This window comes from Triticum urartu, chromosome 5 (assembly GCF_003073215.2).
Source record: "Triticum urartu cultivar G1812 chromosome 5, Tu2.1, whole genome shotgun sequence".
Lineage (NCBI taxonomy): Eukaryota > Viridiplantae > Streptophyta > Magnoliopsida > Poales > Poaceae > Triticum > Triticum urartu.
In genome coordinates this window covers 605,613,937-605,639,612 of record NC_053026.1, presented here as the reverse complement: position 1 = coordinate 605,639,612, position 25,676 = coordinate 605,613,937, and the positions used below count along the sequence as shown (strand labels likewise).

Below are 25,676 nucleotides of genomic sequence, written 5' to 3'. Positions count from 1 at the left end.
AAATGAAACAAAAAGGAAGGGAAATAAATTCAGAAAACATAGGGGGGATTTCCTATACATAGAAAATTACGAAAATCCGCATCTTTTCGATTAAGTTTTCCTCCTCCACAAGAAAACACCCCAAACTTTTCTCTTTCTCCCATCGACGCCGACGCCGGTCCACCCTATCTTCGATGGCCTTTGGGCCATGGAGGTGCGGAGGATCTCGCCCCCTACCGGCGGGAGGGACCCGTTCTCGTTCTTGTTGGGTCCAGTGTCTTGCTTAGGGATGTGTGGTGGCGGTGATGTCCCTTAGTAGAAAAGCAACAATATCTCTCATGTTCTATCCCCATCCTTATTGTGCGATTAGCGTCATCGGATGGCGTGTGTAGGTGTGTCTCCGTCGGATCTTGCAGGATTCGGTCGGTGCTGGTCTTCGGTGGATCTGTTTGTATCCGGTCTTTGTTTGTCTCGGTTTGGATGTTACAGGTTAATGCTTTCGATCTACAACTTTCGTCATTGGCGATGGTTGCTGCTCTGGTGCGCTGATCCCATGGGGACTTAGCACGACGACTTACCGACTGTTTAATATAACAAGGTTTTTTCAGCTCTAGCGAGGGAGGGCGCGATGACGGCGGCGCGCCATCGGCTCCCTCCAGTGTTTGTAGTCGCCGCTAGATGGTCCACAGACCTGGTTGTAATTTTTATTACCTCTGGTGTCCTTTGTACTATAATGTTTGGAGATGAATAGGTTGGAAGTTTCTCGTGACAAAAAAGAATCCAGGAAGAAGAAAAAAAGCTGAAAGCGAAAATGAAAAAAGGAAAAGGAAAGAATAAGAAAAGGAAGAGTTGAAACTTAGCAGATCCCGCCCCGTGCCGGGGTGGTTATACCAATGAACCTCGGGCCCAGCCCGGGGCGCTTTAGGCTACACAGTAACGGGGCGCCTGAAGAGGCATCGCTATTTCTCGCGTTTCGACTCGCTGAAGCCAGCGAGCATATGGGCCGGCCCACATGCGCGGGTAAACACCTGCCTGTTTCTTGTTTCGTTTTTTTCACTTTTTTCCTTTTCCTTTTTTTTCAATTTTGTTTATTTTTTTAAAATATTCTAAATACATATATTACAAGAACACTCTCCCAAACACACATTTGAATAATGTTTAATAGGGATTAAAAAATGTTGAACAAGAATTTGAAAGATATTGAACAAGTATTTAAATATGTTGAATAAGTATTAAAAGTGTTGAACATGTATTTGAAAAATGTTGAATAAGTACTAAAATTGTTAGAAGGGTATATAAAAAATGTTGAATAAGTATTTAAAAATGTTGAACGAGTATATGAGAAATGTTGAACAAGTATTTGAAAAGATTTTGAACAAAGTATGTCAGAAAATGTTGATCATGTATATAATAAATGTTGAACAATTATTTGAAAAATTTTAACTAGTATTTGAAAAATGTTGGACAAAGTATTTGAAAAAATGTTTAACAAATGTATACCAGATTGATCCCCCGCGGGAACACTTCCCTTTCTTTACCTATTTCCTTAAAAAAAATCGCAAAATGGGCCGGCCCGATAGCTGCAGATTCTCCAGCGAGGGGAACTTTGTATCTCGCTTAAGGCGATAAATAGGCGCCGCGCGCCTGAAGCGTCTGCCTCGCCAAAATCGAACCTGAGTGCCTCCACAGCCCACGAACTCGCGGCCTCTCCTCAACACCACCGCCGCCGCAGGCCGTCGCCGTCGCCGTTGCCCCACCTCCTCGCTGAGAGCTCTACAGGTGAAGGCGACCCCTACTTGCTTCGTGCGACATTGCACTTGCGTCTTCTTTTCCTCTTACGTGATCCACTTTGGGGTTTGGGCTCCGTGCAGTGCAGGGGAATGGCGCCGGCGCCGCCCAAGATGTGGCTGTCCGTGGGGATCAACAAGGGTCCGGCATCACCAAGCGCGAGCTCCCGCCCGCCCGTCCGGCCGCAAAGGGGTGAGTTTCATTCTTCCGGAATTTGTTCACTTCCTATGCCCACTTTGCTTACTGTTATACTGTATGTACTACATTAGGCGTGTGGAAATTGAAATGCGACTAGAAATTCAGTTCTTCAGAGAGGGTGAAAAACGCTGAAGCTAGCCAAATCCTAGAGCGCATCTGTTGATGCGCATGCCGTAACGGTGAAACTGTGTGTAGGGATCGTGCAATTATTGAAGTTATCTGTTGATGTGACTTGAGGAACATAGACATGTGACAATGTTTTCCTGGAAATTTCCACACCAATCTGTATTTTACTTTTCCAGCAAAAAACAAGAGAATGTGTCATTTAGCTGCTTCAGGCACGGCGATTTTGTTTTGCCTGCTTCTTGGTGGATGTTGTCAAAATTAGTGAGACAAGCAACAATGTGTGTGGTGGCCATATAACCTTCTCTGTTTAACCATTGTATATGCTATATATGATGTAATGCAAACTTAGAAGTTGTCAGTTTATTTACACATAATGTTCAGGTGCCAGCCTGCAAAACCGACGTCTATTTTCTATGGGTGCATAACTGTATATTCTTGCTCAAATCTGATGTTACCGTTTGAGTTTAGTCCTTCTGTGTGTGTGTGTGTGTGTGTGTGTGTGTGTGTGTGTGTGTGTGTGTGTTATCTCCAGGCCTCAGATTTCACTGTAAATTCTGTGCAGTTATTACATATGTTAGAAGTTTCAGCCTATGGTGGGAGAGTGCAATTCTGTGATAAGATTATTGAGAATGACAGCCTAGTAACATTCTACCAAGAGTGTCCATTTTGTTCAGAACTTCATCAGGGAAGTTTACAGTTTGGGCTCCGTGCAGGGAGCTGAAATGCTGCCAGCACCGCTGAAGACAGGGCTGTTCATGGGGATCAGTAAGGGGCACGTTGTCACCAAGCTCGAGCTCCCAGCCCCGCCCGTCCGATCGCAAAGGGGTGATATTCTGCTTCCGCAATCCGATCAGTTCTTATATTCAAGCTGCTTACTTCTCTACATTAGGTGTGTGGGAATTGAAACGCGGGTGGAAACTTTCTTCAGAGAGGGTGGAATAACGCTGAAGCTAGTCAAATCCTAGAGTGCATCTGTTGATGTGCATGTCGTAACAGTGAAATTGCGTGTAGGGATCATGCAATTATTGGAGTTATCTTTGATGTGACTTAATGAACATAGACATGTGGCAATGGTTTTCCTGGAAATTTCCACACCAATCTGTCTTTTAGCTTTCCTGGAAAAAACAAGAGAATGTGTCGTCTAGCTGCTGCAGGCGCGGCGATATTGCCTGCTTCTTGGTGGATGCTGTCAAAATTAATGAGACAAGCAATGATGTATATGGTGACCATATAACCTTCTCTGTTTAACCATTGTACGCTATATGAACTAATGCATATGCAGAAGTTGTCAGTTCTTGACAATTTATTTACACACAATGTTCAGGTGCCAGCCTGCAAGACCGGCGTCTATTTTCTTTGGGTGCATGACTGTATATTCTTGCTCAAGTCTGATGTTACCGTTTGTGTTTAGTCCTTCTGTGCGTGTTATCTCCAGACCTCAGATTTCACTGTAAATTATGTGCAATATCATCTATGTTAGAAGTTTCAGTCAATAATGCTACTGCAATTCTGTGATGAGATTATTGAGAATGACAGCCTACTAACATTCTAAAATTGACACTCTTTCTCATTTCAGAAAATTACCAAGAGGGTCCATTTTGTTAGGAACTTGATCAGGGAAGTTGCTGGATTCGCGCCATAAGAAAAGCGTGTCACCGAGCTTCTGAAGGTTGGAAAAGATAAACGTGCACTCAAGGTAGCCAAGAAAGCTAGGCACACACAAGAGAGCCAAGAAGAAGTGTGAGGAGATGTCCGGTGTTCTTAGGAAGATAAGGTACGTTTCTATCTTTTGTTCCAGTAGCGGAGATGTTGCCAACCTCTAAAGACGACTTACTTTTATTTGACGGACATAAAGTTTATCATCAAAGCGTCTTGTGACTCTAACCAATCATCTAATAGTTGTTCTCAGTTGAGTACGATCCACCTTCGGCATACTCCTTTAGCAATAACATTTCTGTATAGACATCTATATCCACAAGGCTTATCTTTGAAATTAGCCATGTGCTCATCTATGTCACTATTGCCATATGCTATCTGGTGTTAGTGTAATTCATTTGTTACCTAATACTCCCTCCGTCCCAAAATTCTTGTCTTAGATTTGTCTAGATACGGATGTATCTAATACTAAAATGTGACTTGATACATCCGTATTTAGACAAATCTAAGAGAAGAATTTTGGGACGGAGGGAGTAGTTAATTTATTGTTGAACTATATTCAAGTATGTATTGTTCAGAAGCTAGAGTACACTAGATTGGTCACTTCAGTTGCAACTCATGGTTCCATAGGTATTAAGAAAGTTATTCTTGATGCTTTCAAGATCTTGTGAAAAAGTAGGCATGTGGATAGTAGTACTAAGGACCATTAGTATTGGCAATCCTATCTTTTTCATTTTCAGACTGTCCTTGTATTGCAGCTTCACCAAAATTTTGGAACAAGAAAGTGATTATTGATATAGACAGTATATATATTTCTTGATTTCAAATATCTCTGTTCCTAAATATAAGTCTTTTTAGAGATTCTGATATGGACTACATACGGAGCAAAATGAATGAATCTACACTCTAAAATACGTCTAAAATGAATGAATCTACACTCTAAAACGTCTATGTACATCTGTATGTAGTTCATATTGAAATCTCTAAAAAGACTTATATTTAGGAACGGAGGGAGTAATTTTGTTTTTGGTGGCCATTCTGCTACTTAGTTTTTTGTTGGGCCGACTTTAAGTTGCCTGACCATAAAGATATAGATGCAACTGTGGAAATAATTTACCCAAATAATAACCCAGCTATCTTCTAGAGTTTAATCCATCACTGTAAGCAAAGAATTCATGTTTCTTTCGTCTGAAATTCATAGAAATATCTGCGCAATGCCATCATTCCTGTCGCTGCTTCAGTCTGGGGACAGATAATTGACGACCATAAAGAGGTTACCTAGCCAGCTGCCGTCCACTGGTGTCATCCGTTTCACCACATATGGAGGCTTAGCTCATGTACCATGTCCACCCGCGGGATGTGTTGGTGCCTGACATCATCTCAAAGGATGACATGAGCGCATATAGTTATCGTCGCTTTCTACTAGATCTGCTTGTCCACGATAAGAGCCAGCCACTAGGATGCTTGCGACACGTTGATGGTGCTATCTTAACCATCCGGAGAGGTACCTCGTGTGTGGGGAAGGGTATGGACAAATCGAAAAGCTAAATCTGAAAATCTGTATTGAATATCTTGATGAGAGGTTCAGGCAACTCATATCACTGAATATGTAGTGCAGAGGCTTGTTGGACATTTACTTACTCATGCCGGATGCGCTGAGGCATGACCTTGGCCAATTATACTGTCGGTCTAACAAAATTTCATCCCAAAATCGCAGAGCTGCTGGAACCGCCGAGAGGAAGAAGTGAGGCGGCTCGAATCGTTGAGAAGTGTCGAAGTAGCAAAGTATTACTGACGGACGCTTCCGGCGCACATCCTTGCAGCGTGGTTCCCTCGCATCTCGTGTCAGCGGATTTTGTGCATTTGATGATGGAATCAACCGTAAGCTTTGATTGATGTCGAGAAAAGATGTGGCCGTCGAGCAGTTTTGATCTGGTGATTTCTGCATGGTATGTGTCCCCAGGGCGGGTCGTGTTGTTGTCTCACTGGTATATGCTGATGGTCGTAACCTTGTCTCCAGATCTCAAGAATGAGAACCCAGTTGTAAGATAACCACTGAAACTCTGAAGGGGGGGATCCAGATCCAAGAAATCTGCTGAAACTGGAGAGGCGTCAGCTCTGCGTGCGTGCGCGAGCTTCTGTTTCACTGAACCTGTGCAGGTACTACGAGGGACTGAAAATGGCAACACCCTAGTCGTGTTCACCTGCTGGTGCAACACAACACAGCAGAGCAGGCACACGCATCCCCCAAATCCCGAACCCACGGCGCCCACAGCGTCCGTGCGTGCGTCGCACGACCGACGTGATATGGCGACGCCGAACGGAAATATTCCAGGCATAACGAAATGTACGCGCCGGGGTCCCCGCCCAGGCCCAGGACCAGCTAGCTAACTAGCTAGCACACACTGTGAGTGGCGGCGGGGGGGTCGGGAAACCGCCGAAATGAACCCGCCGTCGCGCAACGGCCAGGGAACGTGCGCGACACCGACCGGCCGGCCTATCCTGATGATGTGCTTACGTTTTCGGCGCGCGCCGCCGTGGTGGAAGACGGCGCGTCTCACCTCACGCCCGGCACGGTGCAACGTACGCGCGCTGTGCTAAGGCCGTTGCATGGTCCGGTCCTCCGCAGCCTGCACTGCACACAGTGTCAAAACAAACCCTGCCTCCCAGCCCAACCAAGGCCGGCCGCCGTACGTATGACCTCCCCGTCCGGCCGGACCCTGCAGCGTAAGTACGCGCTAGGTCTCAGTCGACTTGCCAAGTCTTAGTCATGTGCGAATATATAACATGTGAAAAAAAGGAAAAAGTATTTTTTTCTTTCATGGAAATGTAAAAGCTCACCAAATGCCCGGACGGGCTGTCCGGTTAGTGTCCGGATGCAAAAATGGCACCCAATCGGCCTCCCGGGCACGCCGACCACGTCGAACTGACGGATAAGGCTCATGCCAATTTGGTCAAATCTGCTTCCCCTCTCCTTGCCCAAGCCGCACTCTCCTCTTCTCTGTTCGCCCTCCTCCGCAATGATGCCATCGAACTTCTGCTGGTATCCGTGCTCCGTCGCCATTCCCAACTCAGGGCTTCCACACCGGATACTCCAGCGCACACGGTTGCCGACCAGGCTGTCATCGGACAAGGTTGTCGCCACCCGACGACGTCCCGGTACATCAAACTCCCTCACATTTACACCCCGTGCTCTACGCGTTTGATGAAATGTCCGAGCCGATTTTTGAATTTTTTGGTCAATGGATTCGGCGTGGAATGATGGCTAATTCATATTCAACGAGTTCATCGCGTCGTCGAATTCGGACGATGAGGAGGCCGAAATGATGATGATGATGAGCATCCAAGAGGAGTTCGAGAAGGCAGAGGAGCACGTCCTAAACTTCAAGGGTTCCATCAAGGGCCAGAGAGTGATTCCGCGTGATAGGATTGCCGGTGCATGACTTCTGTTCAAGGACTACTTCGCAACTATCCCAACATTCCATGAGACTTTCGTTCGTCGATGCTGCCGGATGAGCAGAAACTTATTCTTGCGGGTAGTGGAAGGCGTGGAGAAGGCTGATGACGACTTCAAGCTGAGTAAGGATTGTTGCGGAAAACTTTCTTTCTCTCCTCTGTAGAAATGCACTGTTGCACTCAGGATGAGGGTGAAGGGGCAGCCCACGCATGATTTCATGAAGCCCGGTGTTCAGGTCCGTCTCTTAGGACAAGAGGCAGAGATCATTGCCAACTTTTTGGAGATGCGTCGATAATTGTGAGACCAACAGGTTCATATGCAACTTCTGGATAATCTTGTGGAGCATATGTGGGTTCACACTAGAAATCAGTTAACTTTGCCTCTAATTTGTCAATGATGCATTATGAACAATATTTATGTTTGAACTATGTTTGGATCATGTACTTTTAAGTATGAACTATTTGTATTTGTGTGCACCAAAGTTATGTTTGTCTAAAATGATCGACGTGTATGCGTTTGCATGGATTTGATGTTTTCAAAATAGAGACCATGGTTGCAAATGCCAAGATTTGATGCCGTTTGGGTGCGTTCGCGGGCGTATAGGGGCTCAGATTAGCTACTTCTGGTTAGAGCATCTATAACTGGACTTGGCAAATTTGTCCCCTATACGCCCATGGGCATGTCTGCAGACAGCGCCTAGGCTGCCACATCCACACACCTCAAAAGAGGAATCTTAAATCCACGCAATCCATGCACGTTGATCATACGATAAAAATTGTCCGAGTTCAACAATTCAAAACAAAGCAAAACAAATCATAGTTCAACAATTCATACATGTCAAAATAAAATCAATATCCAGGCATGATGGATCAGTCGTTGGCTGGCCGGATCATTCGTCGGACGCCATCCATGCCGTTTGCTCCGCGACCATCATTGCGTTATGCTCCGCCTGCATCCGGGCCGCATGCTTCGCCCCCATCCTTGCCGCATGCTTCGCTGCTGCCATAGACGCCCTCGCCGCCTCGTACTGCCTATGGTTGTTGATCTCCTTCTTGTCCGCAATCCACTTCTTTGCTTGTTCATCCAAGAGACTTTCGTTTGCCAACATGATCTTCACATCCTTCGCGCCCCGCGATTTGCAGCCTCTCCTTCTCAAGCTCAATCTCTCCAAATGTCCTGGCCTTCTTGAGCTCCCATTTGATCATCGCCTCTTGCTTCTCCAGCCCGATCTTCCCCCTCTCAATTTCCAGTTTCTTCTCCGGCCTCCAGTCCCAATCCATCCTCTTCTTTTGCACATTCATCATGAGCTTGTACCTCACCTCTTTCTTGTTCTCCCTCATCGGGGCCGACGGTGAGGATGGGAGAGCAAGGGTGGTGGACGGCGAGGGCTCGGACGCAGAAAAGTTAGGAGGGAGGCGGGAGGAGGGGAAAGTATTTGGTGAATTTGGTGCAATTTATGGTGGGGTAGACCTGCCGACGTGGCGGAGGTGCCCGTGCGCACCCAGGCCTCTCATATTCGCCTCATATTTGGGTTAGATATGAGGGGTAGCCAGCCCGGGTGTTTGAGACGCCCATCTAGGTCGGGTTTTTTTTTACCGGTCACCGAATGAGCCGTCGTCCGTCCGTGCGTCTGAGGCGTGCAGCTGTAGATACTCTTAGTCGACTGAGACTGAGATTTAGCAATATTGTACCAAGCCGATGATGGTAACCACGGTGTGGTGTGCGACCGGGACGCGCCCGCATTGCCCAAAGATTCCAGGTGCAACGTAGGCGGCAGCGCCACCACCCAGCACCAACCCACTGTGGATGGCGGGCGCCGTCGCGCGCGCAACGGCACGGCAACGACGTGCGACACCGACCCGAACAATCGCGAGCGGGGCACGGCGTGGCGTGGTGGGAAACGGCACGTCTCGCGTGCGGCGGCGCGCGCTCTAGCTATAGCTCGACCTGATGACGCGCCTACCATACCATATATGCACGTACGTAGGCGCGCCGCGCACGTTGCTGTCGCCCGTTTCGTGCCCGGCACGAGCACCTGATTGACCCGCGACGACGCAGGCAGCCAGCGCACGTACGTGGCGGCGCACCGACCGACGACGAGGCCGGCCACAGGCTGGTCCATCGATCGACGACGCCCCCATGGAAAAAGGGGCGCAGAGAGACCGACTGATTAAAGGCGCATGCATGCATGATAAGTGTGACGATGATACAGAGATGCTGCTGGCTGGCTGGCGGCCACACGCCTGACGTCGACCCCGTTATCGCCGGGCGGACGGGCGGGCGGTGGCCGGATATGATGGGGATTCGGGGCGAGGGACAGGGACGATCCGAATCTGTGGCCGGGCGCGGCCGGTCCACTGGTGGGGGCGGAGCAAGGGAGGCTTCTCCTTGACGCATCCTCGACCACGACTAAAGCGGGCACGCAGCGTCTCGTTCGTACCTACGTACATGTGGTCGAGACTGGAGAGAGCGTGTGTGCGATGATGATGTGTGCGCGCCCGCGCGACGTCCGAGAGAGATTCCGCTGTCAGTGTCAGCTCGCCGGCCCGGCCGAGGCAGCGACGGGACGGCGCCAAAGCTACGTAGTGCCACCCTAGGCGACCCCCCGGCTATCCCGGCCTCATCGATCCCATTATTATCATCTGACAACAGCATGCATAAAGACGCTAGCTTGTACGTATACGTACGTAGACATGAGCATGCATGTCGATCTGTTCGTGCCGGCCGGGTCCGGCCCTCGCTCTCGCTGCATGCGTAATAGTCATGTCCGTCAGACGTTGGTATTCTTCGGAAGATGTGCGCGTGCGTACGTACGTCGGGCAGAAGTCGTTGGAGGCGGCCGGGAATTCAGTTGAAGTTGAGCACATCCTGCACCTAGCTACAGCAACGGACGTTGGACTTCCTGCTTCCGTCCCATGGCATGCATGCATGGTCGACGAACGGCACGGGCGCGCGGCCGGGTCTGCATGCAGGGGTTGACGTACGGGGAATAATCTGGGCAGCCAAGCGCTCCGAGTGCCCCGATAAACGAGTCCTTGATCCACCTGGGAGGACGCACGTACCTAGGTCTAGGTCTACGTACATAATTTTGTGATTTGGTCGCGTCTAGCATGTGAATGTCTCATCCTGACCAGTCAAGAGATTGTGACTCAACGCATGCGGACGGGGAGGGGCCATGCATTGCACGCTGTTGTCTTCAGCCAGGTGACAGACGGTGTGCAATGCAAGTGCGACTGCATGAGGAAATGGAATACTGACGTCGACGAATGAATCTCACGCAGCAGTGCAACTGCACGAAGCATGCAGGCTGAAGGGACAGTACGTAACTGGCAATCCTAAACTTACGGGCAAATTGGTTAGGAGAGGAACTTACAGCAGTATTTTTTGCGAGAAGCAAAGATTAACACTTAACATTACAGAGAATTCAGCTGTGGCCGAAATATTTATGAACCTAAATTCAAAACCAGCCATCACCGGGTATTTGGCACCATCAAATTTTGTCTACACACCTCCTTTGATCATGATACCAATGGAGAGCTTTACTGTCAATGTGAAATGTGATCTAGATTGGACGTCTAACCCCCACATGTACGAAGTGTCGGCACCTCAACTCAGCATGCTACCTTTGTACGTACTACAAATTGGGCACTTGTTAATTCATACTATGTTGGATGGTTGGACGGTGAAATTCAGCAGTCCCATGTCATTGGTGTATAGATCGAGATTGCTATTAGACGGCACAAAATAAGTATTTCGGCCATTTTAGTATTATACAAAAATCCAAATTAATTTCAAAATATTCAAGATTCTGAAAGGTTTGGTTGAACTTCGATTTTTTTGAGCAAAAGAGGGCTCCCCCCTCCTATTTCATTAATGAAACCATCAGTCGAAGAACCAAACAAATTTAGCCCTTTGTCTGAAATGAAACCGAAATAACTAAATTGCAGTTGTGGCTGAATTATTTACGAACCAAAATTCAAAATCAGCCCATCACCAGGTACTGTCGAACTTGGTGCAGGCACCTCCTTCGATCATGATTTGCTATGCCGTACTATTGGCGATGTGATCCGAGATAACAATGTAATGCTTTATTGCCAAGATTGGATGTGTGACGCCCTCAGGCCCATATGGCTGAAGTGTCGGCATCTCCACTCAGCCTGCCCCTACCTCTGTCCAAACTCTATAGGCTAGCTGTAAATTAGGATTTTGTTAACTCGGATAATATAGACGGATGCTGGATGTGAAATTCAGCAGCCCAACTTTTTCAGTGTATCAAGATTGCTATTAGAAAGCACAAGGCGGGAGTTTGTGAAAATCACCTTTGAGCATTTGTTAGCTACTGGATCCCTCCTCCATCCACTTGGTTTCAGATGATCCACCAAGTAGCACCAAGTAGCATACCACTTTTGCTTGATGATGTAACTGTTACTGATGACAAGTAAAGAGGCACTTTGCTATATGAAATAACACAAGTAAGTGAGAACCAACAGTCAAGTAGGTGCAAAGACTAACAACACAGGTTAATGAAGGTTATCCTACACGATATGAGATCGGGTCCGAGCATTTGCGTCGGAGATTGATCCATGTGAGCAGTGGGCGAGATGGTAAACCACGTGATTATATACTCTTACTTACGTTGAGATTATTTACCTTGCTTGGATGGCATGGCTGTTTGCCTTTTGAATCAATCTAGATTTTTTGGTACTTAGATATACACACACGACACGACCAGAATCTCAGAAAGAATGGAAATCAAGCTAGCTAAGCATGTAGGCATAATTTTATAGGTTGTTGCATACATACATACATATGCGGCCAAAGGGAATCAGATTCTTCCTGAGGTGTAGCTAGCTAGCCAGCATTGGGATCTCTGCTTTGCAAGATCGACGCTGATTAACATACAATATGGAGCATACTCTACATGCCTTGGTGCCTTCCGTGGACTAACTAATTAATCAGTATACACTCATGTTGTCATGCATACATATAGTATAGTACTTGAGAGTACTAGCTGTTAAGAGAGGTAGATTGGATCCTTATGTACAGCAATATGTGCTGCATCATGCACGCAAGGGGTGCACTGGACCATGCATATATGTAGTCCATGATTGTGCTCATGTGATGCAACGTGAGCCCAACCGCAGAATCAACACTCATGTGAAGAGGCATACAAGGCGACACAATTGCAACTATAAAAACTACTGTTGGTGCTTTCACCGTGGCCAACTTTTTACAGGGCATAAAAAGACAGAAGAAGCCATGCAAGCATATGAATGTACCATATGCTACGACAAGTAAATGGTACCGCTCCTACACAGATTACATAGACATGACTGGGTGAGTAGCGTAGGGTAGGGCAGGGCCCCGTGGACGAAGAGAAAAAGAAAGGCGCTCACAAACTCGGTGGTGTATAAAGCTAAAGCTGCATGCGGTATCGTTTTTCCCCCCCAGCTTGATCCTCTCTATGCGTGCGATTCGTAGTACGCTCTGACACAGGAATCTGATACCCCTGACCTGGTGTCCTGTGCATGCATACTAGCTAGCTACCTATCTCCGATTTGAACGTCACACCAAAATCCTTCTCCCTCTCTCTCTAGATCCCATCGTGCGTGTGTGTGCATGGATGAATGGATGGATGAGAGAGAGATAAGAGAGATGAATGTGTTGGTGGATGCCTACTGGTTTTGAAGCTCTGGTGCTGGTGGCTGGGAATTTCTCGAGAGAGAAGTGTCGGCACATGCAGAGCTGCCCGCGATCGACAGCAGTGGAAAGCTAGAGAGGCTAGGTAGCCCATCATCCATTCATCCCGATATAGATCTCTACATATGCATGGGCTGCATGGAAAAAGCAAGCGATCGAGCACCCAAGATTAGATCTGATAGATGGGTGCACACAGTGTCTTAATTGTTTTCTTTCTAGCAAATTACAAGATCAAGATTGAAGTCTAGCTCTTTTTTCTGCGAAGATTGTAGTCTAGGTTTATTATTATTGCCCTAAAACAAGCCATTTTTTGTGTGCACCAAACAGGCCCAATCATGTGGCACATATATATAATTTCACTCAAACCGTAAAGAAGATCTCAAGGTTTCCACGAGCAGTCGATATTGCGCAACACATGAAAAATTATTGACATTTCGAAGACCCAGAAAGAAACAACTATTACTGTAGGAGTATTAGTTCGATATTTGTACATGGAGGACGCAAGTACTTGGAGGTACAACGAATAGGAATCATCTCGACAATAGATTGAGAGTGCCGCGTCAAGGGTTGTATTGTCAAAGTTAAGACATATGATTACATGTTAAAGGCAATCATTTTGATTCTAGCCAAATGCATATTGTTTGGCACAAGTAGAATATACCTCACAAAATGTTAATGATGCCCACTTAATAAGCCACACTATTTCGTACCATTTTTTAAATGGTAGGTCCATGAAATAAAAATGCAATGAACTATGTTCTTCATTACATGGGTTTGTGTCCCATACTTACATTAGGGATGCTAGTTAGCTGAAAAGAGCTATTAAGATGGGTTTGAGCTTTAGAGCATATAAAACTTATGGTGACTCCAAATCAAGATAAATAAAAATATATTTGAGGTAAATAAACAATCAAATGATGTTGCATATCATATATCAACTTTCCCATCCATGCATCACAAAATATATTCTTAAATTCCAAAACATGCATGTTCTCATACAATTCAGATGCCTGGTCAATAAAGAGAGTACTGTCAAGTCAAGAATGAAGGATATAATAACACTATAAGTGGTGTAACTAGTTTTTGGTAATACATTCATTACACATATTCTTTAATCAGATGCTTGCTTTTTCTCGCAAAAAGTGCACCCTCTCTAACTAAATCAGATCGAAAATTCGGAGAATATGCATATTCTTTTCTCCACCATAAGTTGCCATTCCTTCCCCGTAAAAATTCCGTCTACGCAAGTTTAGATCTTTTTGTATTTGTCTGATAGAAAATGAAAGAATCACATTCTCCATTTCGTTTTCTCATATATTCTACTGATTGCACTTTTGGTCAAACCAGAACATTTTTCTTGTGGTCATCCAAATTTCAGGAAGAACACACATGTGTTCCTGAATATTTATAAATATCATATGAACTTTATGTGAAAAATATTAAACTTACACATAAATCCATAGAAATTAAACCCATTTTGCGAAGAATGGCATTGTTTTTTGTAAAAATAATTAAGGAACTGGACCTTCATGTTAGTTATAGTTAGTTAGGTCAGTCGTGAACAGGACCGTGCCAATTAATTTCTGCATCTCAATGAAAAGATGACCTGGATGACATGAAATCCAAACATATAAACATATGGGGTCAAGGTGAGGTCAGGCTCCTTTATTCCCTCCCCAAGAGGGGGTGGACTGCATTGGGCTTGGCGAAAGCAGACGAAAACCCAGATTCCCTCAGACAGCGACAGCTAAACAACGAGACACACACACACACGCACGCACGGTGTGGTAAAAGAGAGACGATGTGGGGCTGAGCTTGCATATACTCACCACGGCGACAGCAGAGCTAGGTTACCATATTGTTAATTATACTCCATTTTTTCACCTTAGCCAACTATAGCGAGGTGTATGGCCGATCGAGCTAGTATTCGCTAATCGTTACTGTTCCAGTATCCCTGCCCTGACTGATTGGCGAGCTCTTACGTGAGTTACCACAAGATTTTGCTCTCCACGTATTTGTGCATGAACGGCTATATGCATGAGCATGTTTCTTGTTGGCCGTCGGCCAGTTCTATAGATGCATGTATATAAATAAAACAGGATTGCTAAATCTCACTTGACTGATACTTAACGAAATCTGAGTCGATGCTATATTCGTTAGATCTTACATGGAGATCCATGTAAATTTTTTCTTTCTTCTTTTCTGTATGTTCTGTCACTTGACTGAGGCTACGTTAAGTCTCAGTCGACTGAGATCTAGTCACAATGGTGTGTATGTGCACTAAATATCAGGGTCAATTGATTGATATACTTATAATTATTGAGTGTATAGTGGATGAGAAGATAATCTCTGGTCTAGTTCTCTCCCCATCATCGGGAGAAATGACAAAAAAATGATATACACAATAAATTATCCATCATTGTAGAATACTTTTCTACTGTGGAAAATACAATATTGTGTCTCAAAAATCTCATCTTAAGTATAATTAATTGGAAATCATGAGACTAAAGGTTTAAGGCTATGTTCAGAATGTAGTGGATTATGATGTGCAAAACAAGTTCCTATTTTAGTTCTTGTTTGCCCCTTTAGCCTTTTTTTTGTCTCCCATGAGACCCGCCTTTGCACACTTTGCGCTCCGCTTCAATTAAACCATGCTACTTCTACGTGTCCAAATACCCGCGATCTAGCTAATTCCTTTTTAAGCCCTGAGCACGTTTCTCACAGTCCAAGTGTTGTCTTTGGTGGTGGTGGATGTTGACGGTTGGAGCTACATGCTTAAGTTTGCTTGGACAGGACTTTCGGAGGTTCTGTTTTTTAAATGTTTTCTTTTGTGTGTGTGCACGCGTGGGGCCACGCGCTTGCGTTGGAGTTGATTTTAGCATGCATCCTAACCACGCAGAAGCCGGGTGTGTACTCATGGTGCTTGTATTAACTTAAATATGCTATTTATCGGAATTGTAAAATTAGCACCGCGCAACACAATTCAGAAACTACAAATTGAGCATAAGAGAAGATATCTCTTGTAGTGATCTTTTCCAAGGAAATGACAATTTCTCTCTATCTATTTTTATCTCTCCCATGCCATCTATTATCATACATGGGTTCCGCTAAGAAAATGTTGACATCAGACATTTGCATATACGCACGATTATCTTAACACTATACTCCCTACCTTTCCAGATTTTGGTAAGGCTTACGTTCACGCTTTACAAAGTAGAATTCACTGGATCTACTTTTCTTTTTTTTCCTTTATCTGTCCTTTCCTTCGCTATGATAATGGCGTTGTCGCCTTCCTACGTGCGTCGCCACCCACCACTTGCTAGTGGTGCCGATGAGACCCTGCCCTCATCCACATATATCGTGATAATCTCATTTTCCTCTTCTTAGCCATGTTTGCACTTCTCCGACGTTGTTGTCTCTAGCTAGCAGTGATGCTTCAGGAACCAACTTAAAATAAGGAGAGAGAGGAGAGTCTAGTTCATGAAAATTCATGAAGGGCATTTGGTGCTCGGTGTATTTCAGCAGTCATGATGATCATGAATCACCGAAGTAGGAAAATGATGACATTAATCAAGAAGAGATCCAATTGTAATTGTACTCAATAGGGAGATAATGAACCGGCATATCAAATATGAATATTAAATCTGATGTATACATATGAACTTGATTTACAAGCGAATTTAGTCTCCACTTAGAGTCGCTACTTGAAGATACCATTAATATTTCCCTAGTGGTTGGCCCATAGTATTTTTGAGCTCCCCATTAGAAGTATTTTCTAGTAATTCCACTAGTGTTTTGAAGTTGCAAAGCATACTTACTCCTTCCTTCCATCTACTAGTAAATGCGCACGTGCAACGCACGTTAATATTTAGGCAATATATTAATTGCACATGGATATATTAGGTATGATATTATTTGCGTGTTAATTTTATGATTAGTGCAATATTTGGTATGATATTAATTGCATGTTAAACATGTTGAACGCTCGCCATTGGAGTAGTTTAGGTCGTTGGATTGATTTAGTTTGATGGCCAAGATCAGTTGGATCTGCCCTTTTGGATCTTTTTATATTGGTATAGATATAGGGCCTAATGCGTTCTTCAAGACCGTCTTTGACTATTGATAAGATTAATAACACATAAGATGTATAATGTGAAAATTATATCGTTGGAAGCTCCTTTTACGTACGAATTTGACAGTATGCTTTGTGTAACTTGCATGTCATATATTATTGCTCTAACCCTTGGTCCAAGTTAGCCTCGAAAAACGCATTAGGCCCTATATAGATGAAAGGAGGGAGTAGCATATTCAAATGGAGTTTTCGACCATTAGGTACAGTATAGTCTTTTTCAGCATGCGCACAAGGAATTGTCAAACACACTTATCTGGAACTAGACTAAAATTTAGTGGGAAATAAAGAATTTTCTTCTAATATATTGTTTCCTTTGCAACTAGAGAGTTTAATATTGCATGTACCTCATAGTTTTTCTAGTCTCGTAGTTACATAAAAAAAGTACAGCCATGGCACATAATTTTGAAAAGCACCTCAAATTGTCAATAAATTGAGAACTCCACAATTTTTTTTTCTGTCGACGATATGTTGTTTTAAAATACTAGGTTTTATCTATTGATGGTGACAACAATATTTCTTTTACAAGCTTTGGTAGCATGTACCCGCTCCGATTCAATGGCTAAAAATGTCAATGTTGCACCTTTTATTTTATTTCTAAATTTTCTTTTTACAAGAATATTATTTGCTATTTTTCTCGCAAAAATAATAATTGCTAGAATTATATATAAGCCAAATTCTTTATGAAAATAGTCAAGTTCTAATTAGGAGAAACATAAGAAAAAAAGATCATTGGAAATGTAGGACTTGTATTCTGGTTGCAAAGGCTATAAGAACTTGCATTGTGCACTGGAGGGTGTATGTACAATAGATGATCTGGGAGAGATATGCTTGTTGTGTTCAATGACGAGACAAATATCGTACCACCACTTAATACTCCCTCTGTTCCAAAATACTTGAAATTCTCAGTTTGTCCTAACTCGGACATTTTTAGGTTTGACTAAGCCGATTGTAACATACAAACATCTACAATACCAAATTAGTTCCGTTAGATTCATCATAAAATATATTTTCATACTATATATGTTATATATATATTGTAGATGTTAATATATTTTCTATATACATGGTCACACCTGAAGTTAAAGAAGTTTGGTTTAGGAAAACCATAGAACTTCAAGTATTTTGGAACGGATCCGGAGGAGTACAACAAAAATCAAGTAGCTACCAATCTACGATGGTGGAGAATATATAAAATTGAGTTAAGCTAGAGTGGAGCAGACAGTTCAAAAGTGCACCAAAGATGAAACCTGCATGCAGTTTCAGCAGGGTATGCGCGCGTACACTTTCATGTGGCAGTCAATGGTTGGCTTCAAACATCTAGACATGTAAAAGTTGCTTCCTCGAAACCGAGGAAGCTGGCTAAAGTTAAAGACGGCAAAAGAAACGTAAGAAACAGATTCTTTGAGCACAACTAAGGAGATTGCTAGCTAGCCACCCCTCCCCTCTGCTGCACCATATCACTGGCCCCTAGCTAGCTTCACTCATGTCTCTCTCTGCCTGCACTGTGGGGACATGCCATGATTACATTGGCAGGAGAAAGGCCTTGAATGGAGATTAGTGCTTGGAAACCTAGGAACCTACACCATTTTGAGAGCAGATCAGGACCATGCATGCATGAAGAGGTGTGGGTCACTATTACTAGTACTAGTAGTAGTATTACACTACTACAGTTCTACTACTGATCATGATCACTTGCACTATTGCTGCTTATATATCAGAATAATGTGTATGTGGGTGTGATGCTTTCCCTCAAAAGAGGAGAAATGGAACCAGCTAGAACTTCCAAGGATTTACACTTGCTTCACTCTTTTGCCCTAATTAGCAAAAATATAGATGGAAGTATTTGCATTTGCAATCATTGTGTGCCTATTGAGCTAGGAATGCTGCCACTCTAGTAGCTTTCAGAAGTTACTTTGCATGCTTCCCCTCCACATCAACCTAGGTGGCTAATGTCTTGTATTCAGTGCTTGCAATTTGTATATAATGTTTTATCCATGAAAATATACACATGTCTACATGCAACTATACAAGAAGATGGTTAACAGAGGATATCTTCGTTACAAGCCTACTAATTAATCTGTTTTAGCAATAGGGTGCCTGTCTATGCAACTACACATGCTCTTATAAGAAAATTCGAGTACCATGAGCAAGACTAGATTTGATAAATGGGCACATATAAACTAAATTTCTAGGGAATAATTGCAAATTACTAGATGATAGCAATGACAATCAACCTAATTATATCATTCACAAATGGTAAGTTAAATTCATTATATTGGATATTTTCGATTGAATGATAAATGAAACCTCATGATATAAACATCTATTGAAATTGCAAGCATGCATGCATTATGGACTAAAACAATTTCATACATATATATATACACAAAGCACATAAAAAATAAGCGAGTAGAAACATTCCAAGCTACTCATACATGGAGTATGAAGATTGCACCAATATACTGAAACCAACTCAATATTCTAGCTCATAGATATATTTATATAAGTATATAACCTTCCACCATGAACACATTAATTGCACCAAGCTAGTAAACTTGGTACCAATTAACGTGCATTACAATGACATTGGAGAATTAAGGAGACCCAAGAATATAGAAAATCCAGCACCTTAAACAATAGGAGTACCAAGAAAGAACCTAATTAAGACGGTACAAGAACAGCATGCATGGAGACATAGCTAGGACTCACTCGAGAGTAGAATAAAACTAATTTCGATCGACCGGCAATGATCTTGTATGCGCCACCACAACTCCATTGTTTCTTTTCTTTTTCTCGATCGATCGGAAGCCATGGCTAAAATTAAGCTTCAATTCGGAGCTTGTATATATAGGGCTACCTTTTGCAGAGAGGTCGACTCCATTCCACCATGCATGCATGCGCGGCCGTGGCGCGGCCGGTCTCACAGTCACAGGATGTTGCCCGATGATGACGAGTTGAACCCGGGGAGCTGATCCACCCAGCCGCCTCCTCCGCCGGCGCCGCCTGGAGCCACGGTGCCGCTGCTGTGACTTCCTCCATTGTCGTTGCCGCCTGCGCCATTGTTGCCGCCGCCCCAGAATTGGATGTTGCCGGGGAGGCCGAGGAACTCCCTGGCTGAGGCGGCGCCCGCCATAGCGTTGTTGGACGGCGGGTTGTCCTCCATCTTCACCGACGCGAGCTGCGTGATCAGCCCTGCCGATCCGGGCACCAGCTGCTTGGATCCGCCGACGCCGCCCATCATCTCTCCGGCGAAGCCGGACGCGTCAGTGGCGTCGAACGGGTATAGGCCAGCCATTTGCTGCTGCTGTTGATGCATGCCGTCGGCGCGGCCGAAGAAGGGGAACTGCTGCATCTGCGGCAGCCGCCACTGTTCGGACAGCCCCATGGCGGCGGCCGCGGCACCGCCTCCACCGAGCTGGTAGTCCACCGGATCCAGCGAGTTGATCAGCCCCGGAAACCCTAGCCTCGACGCGCCGGTGCCGTAGTGATCCCCGCTGCCGGCGCCCAACGGGTGCAGCGAGCCAAAGAATGGCATCTGCACGTGCCCCTGGCCCTGAGAAGACATCATGGCCCCGGCCGCCGCGGCCGCGCTGCTGCCGTTGCCGTTGCCGTTGCCGTTGCCGTTGCCGTTGGCACCCCCAGCCGTGGTCGTGGACGATGTTGTGGACGACGACGTCCCGCCACCGGAAGCCGACGCGGCGGAGGACGAGGACTTGGAGGACTTGGTGCGCTTGTTGCGGCGGCAGCCGCCCCCGACGGGGACGTTGCGGAGCGTGCCGCCGCGGGTCCAGTAGCGTCGGCAGGTCTTGCAGAAGTGACGGGGCTGCGTGAGGGAGTAGTTGTTGAAGTAGCAGAACTTGGTGTTGGTGGACTCGCAGCGCGGGCACTTGAGCCCCGGCTCCGGCTGCGGGATCTTGGCCATCCGCGCTCGGTCCGTCATCGACCCTGGCCGCACCACCGCGCCGCCCGTTGGACCTCCGCCGGCACCACCACCACCACCACCTGCGCCGCTCAGAGCAACCGCACTACCCATGCCGTCCGGCCTCGGAGCCATCAACGCCCCGGGCGGCGGCACGGGCGGCCGCAGCTGGTGGTGCTGCTGCTGATACTGCTGCTGTTGCTGTTGCTGTTGCTGGTGGTGGTGCATGTCCACTCCGCCCCCGCCGCCCCCGCTTGCAAACATCTGGCCATGGTGGCTCAGTTGCTGCTGCTGCTGCTGCTGGAGCTGGAAGCACCATGGTTTACAATCAAAACACACTCGAAAAGCAAGAGAATCAAAGCTGAGAAACTAATCACAATCACACAAAACTAGCAAAAGCATAGCAACTAAAAAGCCATAGGAGTGTGAATATTCAAGAAGGGGATTTAATTCGCAAAAGAGCGCAGAGGAATATCTCCTCTCCATTTCCCCAGCTGGTTTTTTGCTCTTTTTTCACAAAGAAGCCATCCATCTATCTATAAGAGAGAAAAGGCAATTCACCTGCTGCTGCTGCTGCTGCTGCTGGTTGTGGTTCTGGTTCCAATTGGGTGGATCATGGTAGAGGGGAACCGAAGAAAAGACCATGGTGGTGGTGGTGGTGGTGGTGTGGTATAGAATTTGGTTTCTTTTGATCTTTTTCCTACTTGGAGTGGCTGCTTCTTCCTTTTCGGTTTGTTTGTTCCTCCTTGCTTCTTTGCGGGAGAGGGCCGGGAGAGAGACGAGGGGTATATAGGTGCTTTAGGGAGGGGATCATGCAAGCAAGGGTGGATGGCGAGGGCTAAAGGTGGATCGATGGAGAATAACACCACCCACTAGCAGCTGGGCCAATAGATCTCTCTGCACACAAGAATGGAGCTCTCCTCTCCTCTCACGAGGAGCTGAGGGCTGGGGGAGGGGGAAGATGGAAGAAAGGGAAAGAGAGGGACAGGGGGGAATGAAAGCGAGAGGAATAAAAAGGAGGGCGGCAAGGGTGGTAGCTAGCCTTGTTCTTTCTTTATTTATATTTTGTCTTAGTGGTGGTGTCCTTGCATTATATATTTGGGATGTGAAACATATGGAGAGGCGATGGGGAAGGAAGCTTAGAGAGAAGAGAGAGGGTTCCTTAGCCTGCAAGGGAATGTGTGTGTGAGGTGGATGTATGGGTGTGGCTGGCCTAGCTTGGCTTAGTTAGTACCTTAGGTGTGGTCAGGTGGAGTGAGACGTGATGAGAGAATGCATGGGTCGTTTCATGCATGAGGAAAGTTGGAAACCCTAGGAGCTGATGTGGACTGCATCATGGACGGTCACTGTATGTCTCTACTGTTTGGAAGGCTTGCATTTCTGGCAACTGGGGTTCATCAGCAACCAAACAAAACAGTGGATTGGAGCTGGCTGGCTGGAGGTTATCAAAATGAGCAACACTTGTGTCTTGGGGTGTTCCGGTGCATGTATGGCTGCAGGTGCAACTTTATGTCAATATTGATGAAAGGGATGAATCAGTAAAAGTTGGTCTTACTAGTCTTGGTCTCATCTTGGTCTTGCCAAGTAGTGGTGGTGAAGAATTCCCCTTCTCTCTCTCTCTCTCTCTCTCTCTCTCTCCCCCCCCCCCCCCCCCCCCCCCCCAATTTCTCTCTACCTTACCAAAGTTAAACAAGTATGGTATAGGTAGGCAGTCTCATGCATATGAGTAGGTAACTTTAGGTACATAGGGATAAAGAGCAAAATAAACTATCTGTTACTAGCCTTAGTGCTTGTGCATAGAGACAGAGAGAGATGAGGTTGAATTATCTTTTATAATGCATGCATGGAATGGCGTATGCATGCATTGCATGGTGTAGATTATTAATTCCCCACCAAGGCCTTTCTAGGTCATGCATGTAGCTGGACATGTCTGCTGTCATGCAAATTTAGTAGTCCAATTTGCAAGTACTGCGAAGCTTCAGTGCTTTGGATGATGGGCTAGATCTATGTGAGCTACATGTACAGTAGCTGGCCTTTTCTCTCCATATGTATCTCCTTTCTGCAAATTGAGCAAACATGCTGGCCATTTGATTACTAATGGATCGCTCATAAAGCTTTACACACTCGAATTGTGCAAGATCTCAGCACATCGTGCTGTTCAACTATTCTATTCGTTCTGATCCTTCAAAAATTTAAAACCCAGCTGTCTTTTCCATGCAAATAAATTATTCGGTGCAATCTTTCGTCTCAAATATTCTCCTTTATCCCTGCATATTGTTTATCTAAAAATGTTGATCGTCGAGCAAGGGTTTGTGCCACTCGCTTACGTATGATTAATTATTCTCTCTAGTTGCTAGCTAGCTAGCTACCAGTGAGCTTAATTAAACATAAATTCCACTCTTGATGGTCTATGACTGATTAGTGAGATTAGACAAGAGATAACAAATTTGATTGACATGCTAGCTGCAGGATCCAACAAGTGTAGCCTTCCCATTTGCCGATGAGCTCGATCATTCACCCATTCATGGGGATCCGCAAGTAGTAACAAGGATTGATGCTTCAGATTAAGAAGAGTCGGACACAGTGAGTGCCAGATTGCAGCTAGACCGGAAAAGAATAGTACTCACCTAGTGCTGTTTTCTGCAACTGCAAGCGTATGAAACTCATATGCATCATGCGTCGATCCAGCGCTGACTAGTGAGTCGAGGTAGCATATATGCAGATTAATCGCATAGTGTTAGGTGATTGATCTTGGTATGTGTATGTATCCATCCGCACGCATGGAAAACTTGCATTAGAAGAACTAGTCATCAACCCGTGCGTCCGCACGGGCTAGTCTTTTGAACAATACATCAGTTAAACCCTTGTCTGTGGGAAAAAATTATATGAATGCTGGATATAAAAAATAATCTGATTTAGCAAATAGTGATTTCTAGCAAGAAATGCACATATGCAAAAAAACAAAGCGCTAACTTGTGTGAAATATAAGCCACATGTCTTCAACTTAAAAGAGAGTATAAGAAAACTCAGAATACTTCATTAATTAAAATCTCTTATATTATTTCTTGTTATGGAGTTCTTAATAACAATGAACTTTTCATTATGCCTCATTTGTTCAAAACAACCGTGTACATCATTTAAAACTTAACAACCGTAGTCTGCATGCACATAATACCAAATTGCTAGATTTGGTACCAAAACAAAATTACACTTTTGTTGCGTGGAGATACTTTGAAATATTGTCATGTAACATAAATACTTTGTCATTTATTCTGTCCATTTTACCACCATCTAGGTTTTCTTAATGTCTATGGTACCGGTACTTATGGTTTTGGTCTCATGTAGAATAATTTGGTTTTCCTCTGCAACGAAATACTGTAGAAGAAACCAAGAGTACTACTTCCTATCCTACAAAATTCATATAATTTATTCAGGTGCAATATCCAAAGTAATCATCTGACAAAACCATACTATCTGAAATTTAACAGGAGCAACGTACATGACCATGTGATAGCTCAATCTTCAGCTTTCCATATTCTTATGTTTTGTATTTCCTGCCATCCAATAGGTCTTTGGTCAATTGGTTCTCATGTGGGGACCAAAATCAAACAACATATTATAGCGAAAAAGCTGGACAGTAATGAATCTTAAGTTCAAGATTTTGTGAATAGGAAGATATTATTAAATTTGCTTCCAAGTTCATCGACCAAATGTGAAGAACCTTTTCCTTCAGATATGCTACCACAACAGTGGTATCTCTGAGGGTGTGCATATAAGACTATCCTAGCCATATAAGTTTTACTAAATAATTTGTTTTAAAATTAATGAGCATAGCAATGTTTCACACTGTGTGATGATAATTATTTTGCAACTGCTCCGTCCAGAATGGTCCTCGTGAACTTCCAACTTCCAAGTATCTTTATTTTATCAGAACAGAGCAACACACAGTCGATAATATGCAAAATACTTATAAAAACCTGACACGATTTAGCACTCTAGCAGGGAGAGGTGAGCACATAGCTTACCTGCATGGACCTAAAGCCGGTGGGCGCTTGCTGAAGGTTACATACAGTTTGAAATGATTGGTTCTTACTATTTGAACTTTTTTGGGTGATCTCGGTTAGACTAAATAATTCAAATAAATGATGGTATTTTCTCAGTTTGTTAAATTTAGATTTCAATACTACAAAAGTCAGAATCAGGATACTTTCTACATGGCTTTTCAGGTATTTTTCTACATGGCTTTGTTGTAATGTAGAATTCACCAAAAGCAGTTTACTTCTGTTTTGTACCGAGTTATTCTGCTGGTGAGGTAGAGCTTAGGGAGAGACAGGTAAGTGACCACTGACCTAGTATTGGAACATGCATATGTGGATGCTCTAATCTGGTGCTTTCTGTGAATAAGAAAAAGCAGTTGCTACCACATGGAACAGAACATTTGGGGAGTAATCAAAGAAGTAAAAATAATAAAGAGACCATGGATGCTTCATCGCGATGATAAAAAAGAAGCAACACGCATTGATGCAGAGATGAACTTCAGTACATACATCAATACTCTTAGAGTTCACAATGGGCAGGTGACTCGTGGTGTTTCTCTGCCAAATGATTCGTTCTTGTGAAATTCGAAAATTCTAAGAAGCTTTGATGTCGCATTTATATATCCTGGTTGTATAAAGAGTCCTTACTCCTTAGTAGCCTGGTAGTTAAAAAATCATATGGAA

General features: G+C 44.6%; 1 protein-coding gene and 1 pseudogene across 1 annotated transcript; one reads left to right on the top strand and one right to left on the bottom strand.

Moving 5' to 3' along the window:
- Positions 1-1,645: 1,645 nt before the first annotated feature.
- Positions 1,646-5,817, top strand: LOC125506265 (annotated as a pseudogene).
- Positions 5,818-19,499: 13,682 nt separating this feature from the next.
- Positions 19,500-21,957, bottom strand: LOC125511151 (dof zinc finger protein DOF2.4-like). The gene is made up of 2 exons (XM_048676450.1): positions 21,517-21,957; positions 19,500-21,261 (listed from the first exon to the last, which is right to left on the bottom strand). The coding sequence occupies exons 1-2, from the start codon at positions 21,598-21,600 to the stop codon at positions 19,963-19,965; spliced, it is 1,383 nt and encodes a 460-aa protein (XP_048532407.1). The 5' UTR covers positions 21,601-21,957; the 3' UTR covers positions 19,500-19,962.
- Positions 21,958-25,676: the final 3,719 nt, after the last annotated feature.

Excerpts from the sequence above, each read along its gene's own strand:
- LOC125511151 (XM_048676450.1), bottom strand. The coding sequence starts at position 21,600 with ATGGTCTTTTCTTCGGTTCCCCTCTACCATGATCCACCCAATTGGAAC. Across the intron at positions 21,262-21,516 it reads AGCAGCAGCAGCAGCAGCAG|CTCCAGCAGCAGCAGCAGCA; the intron begins GTGAATTGCCTT and ends TGGTGCTTCCAG.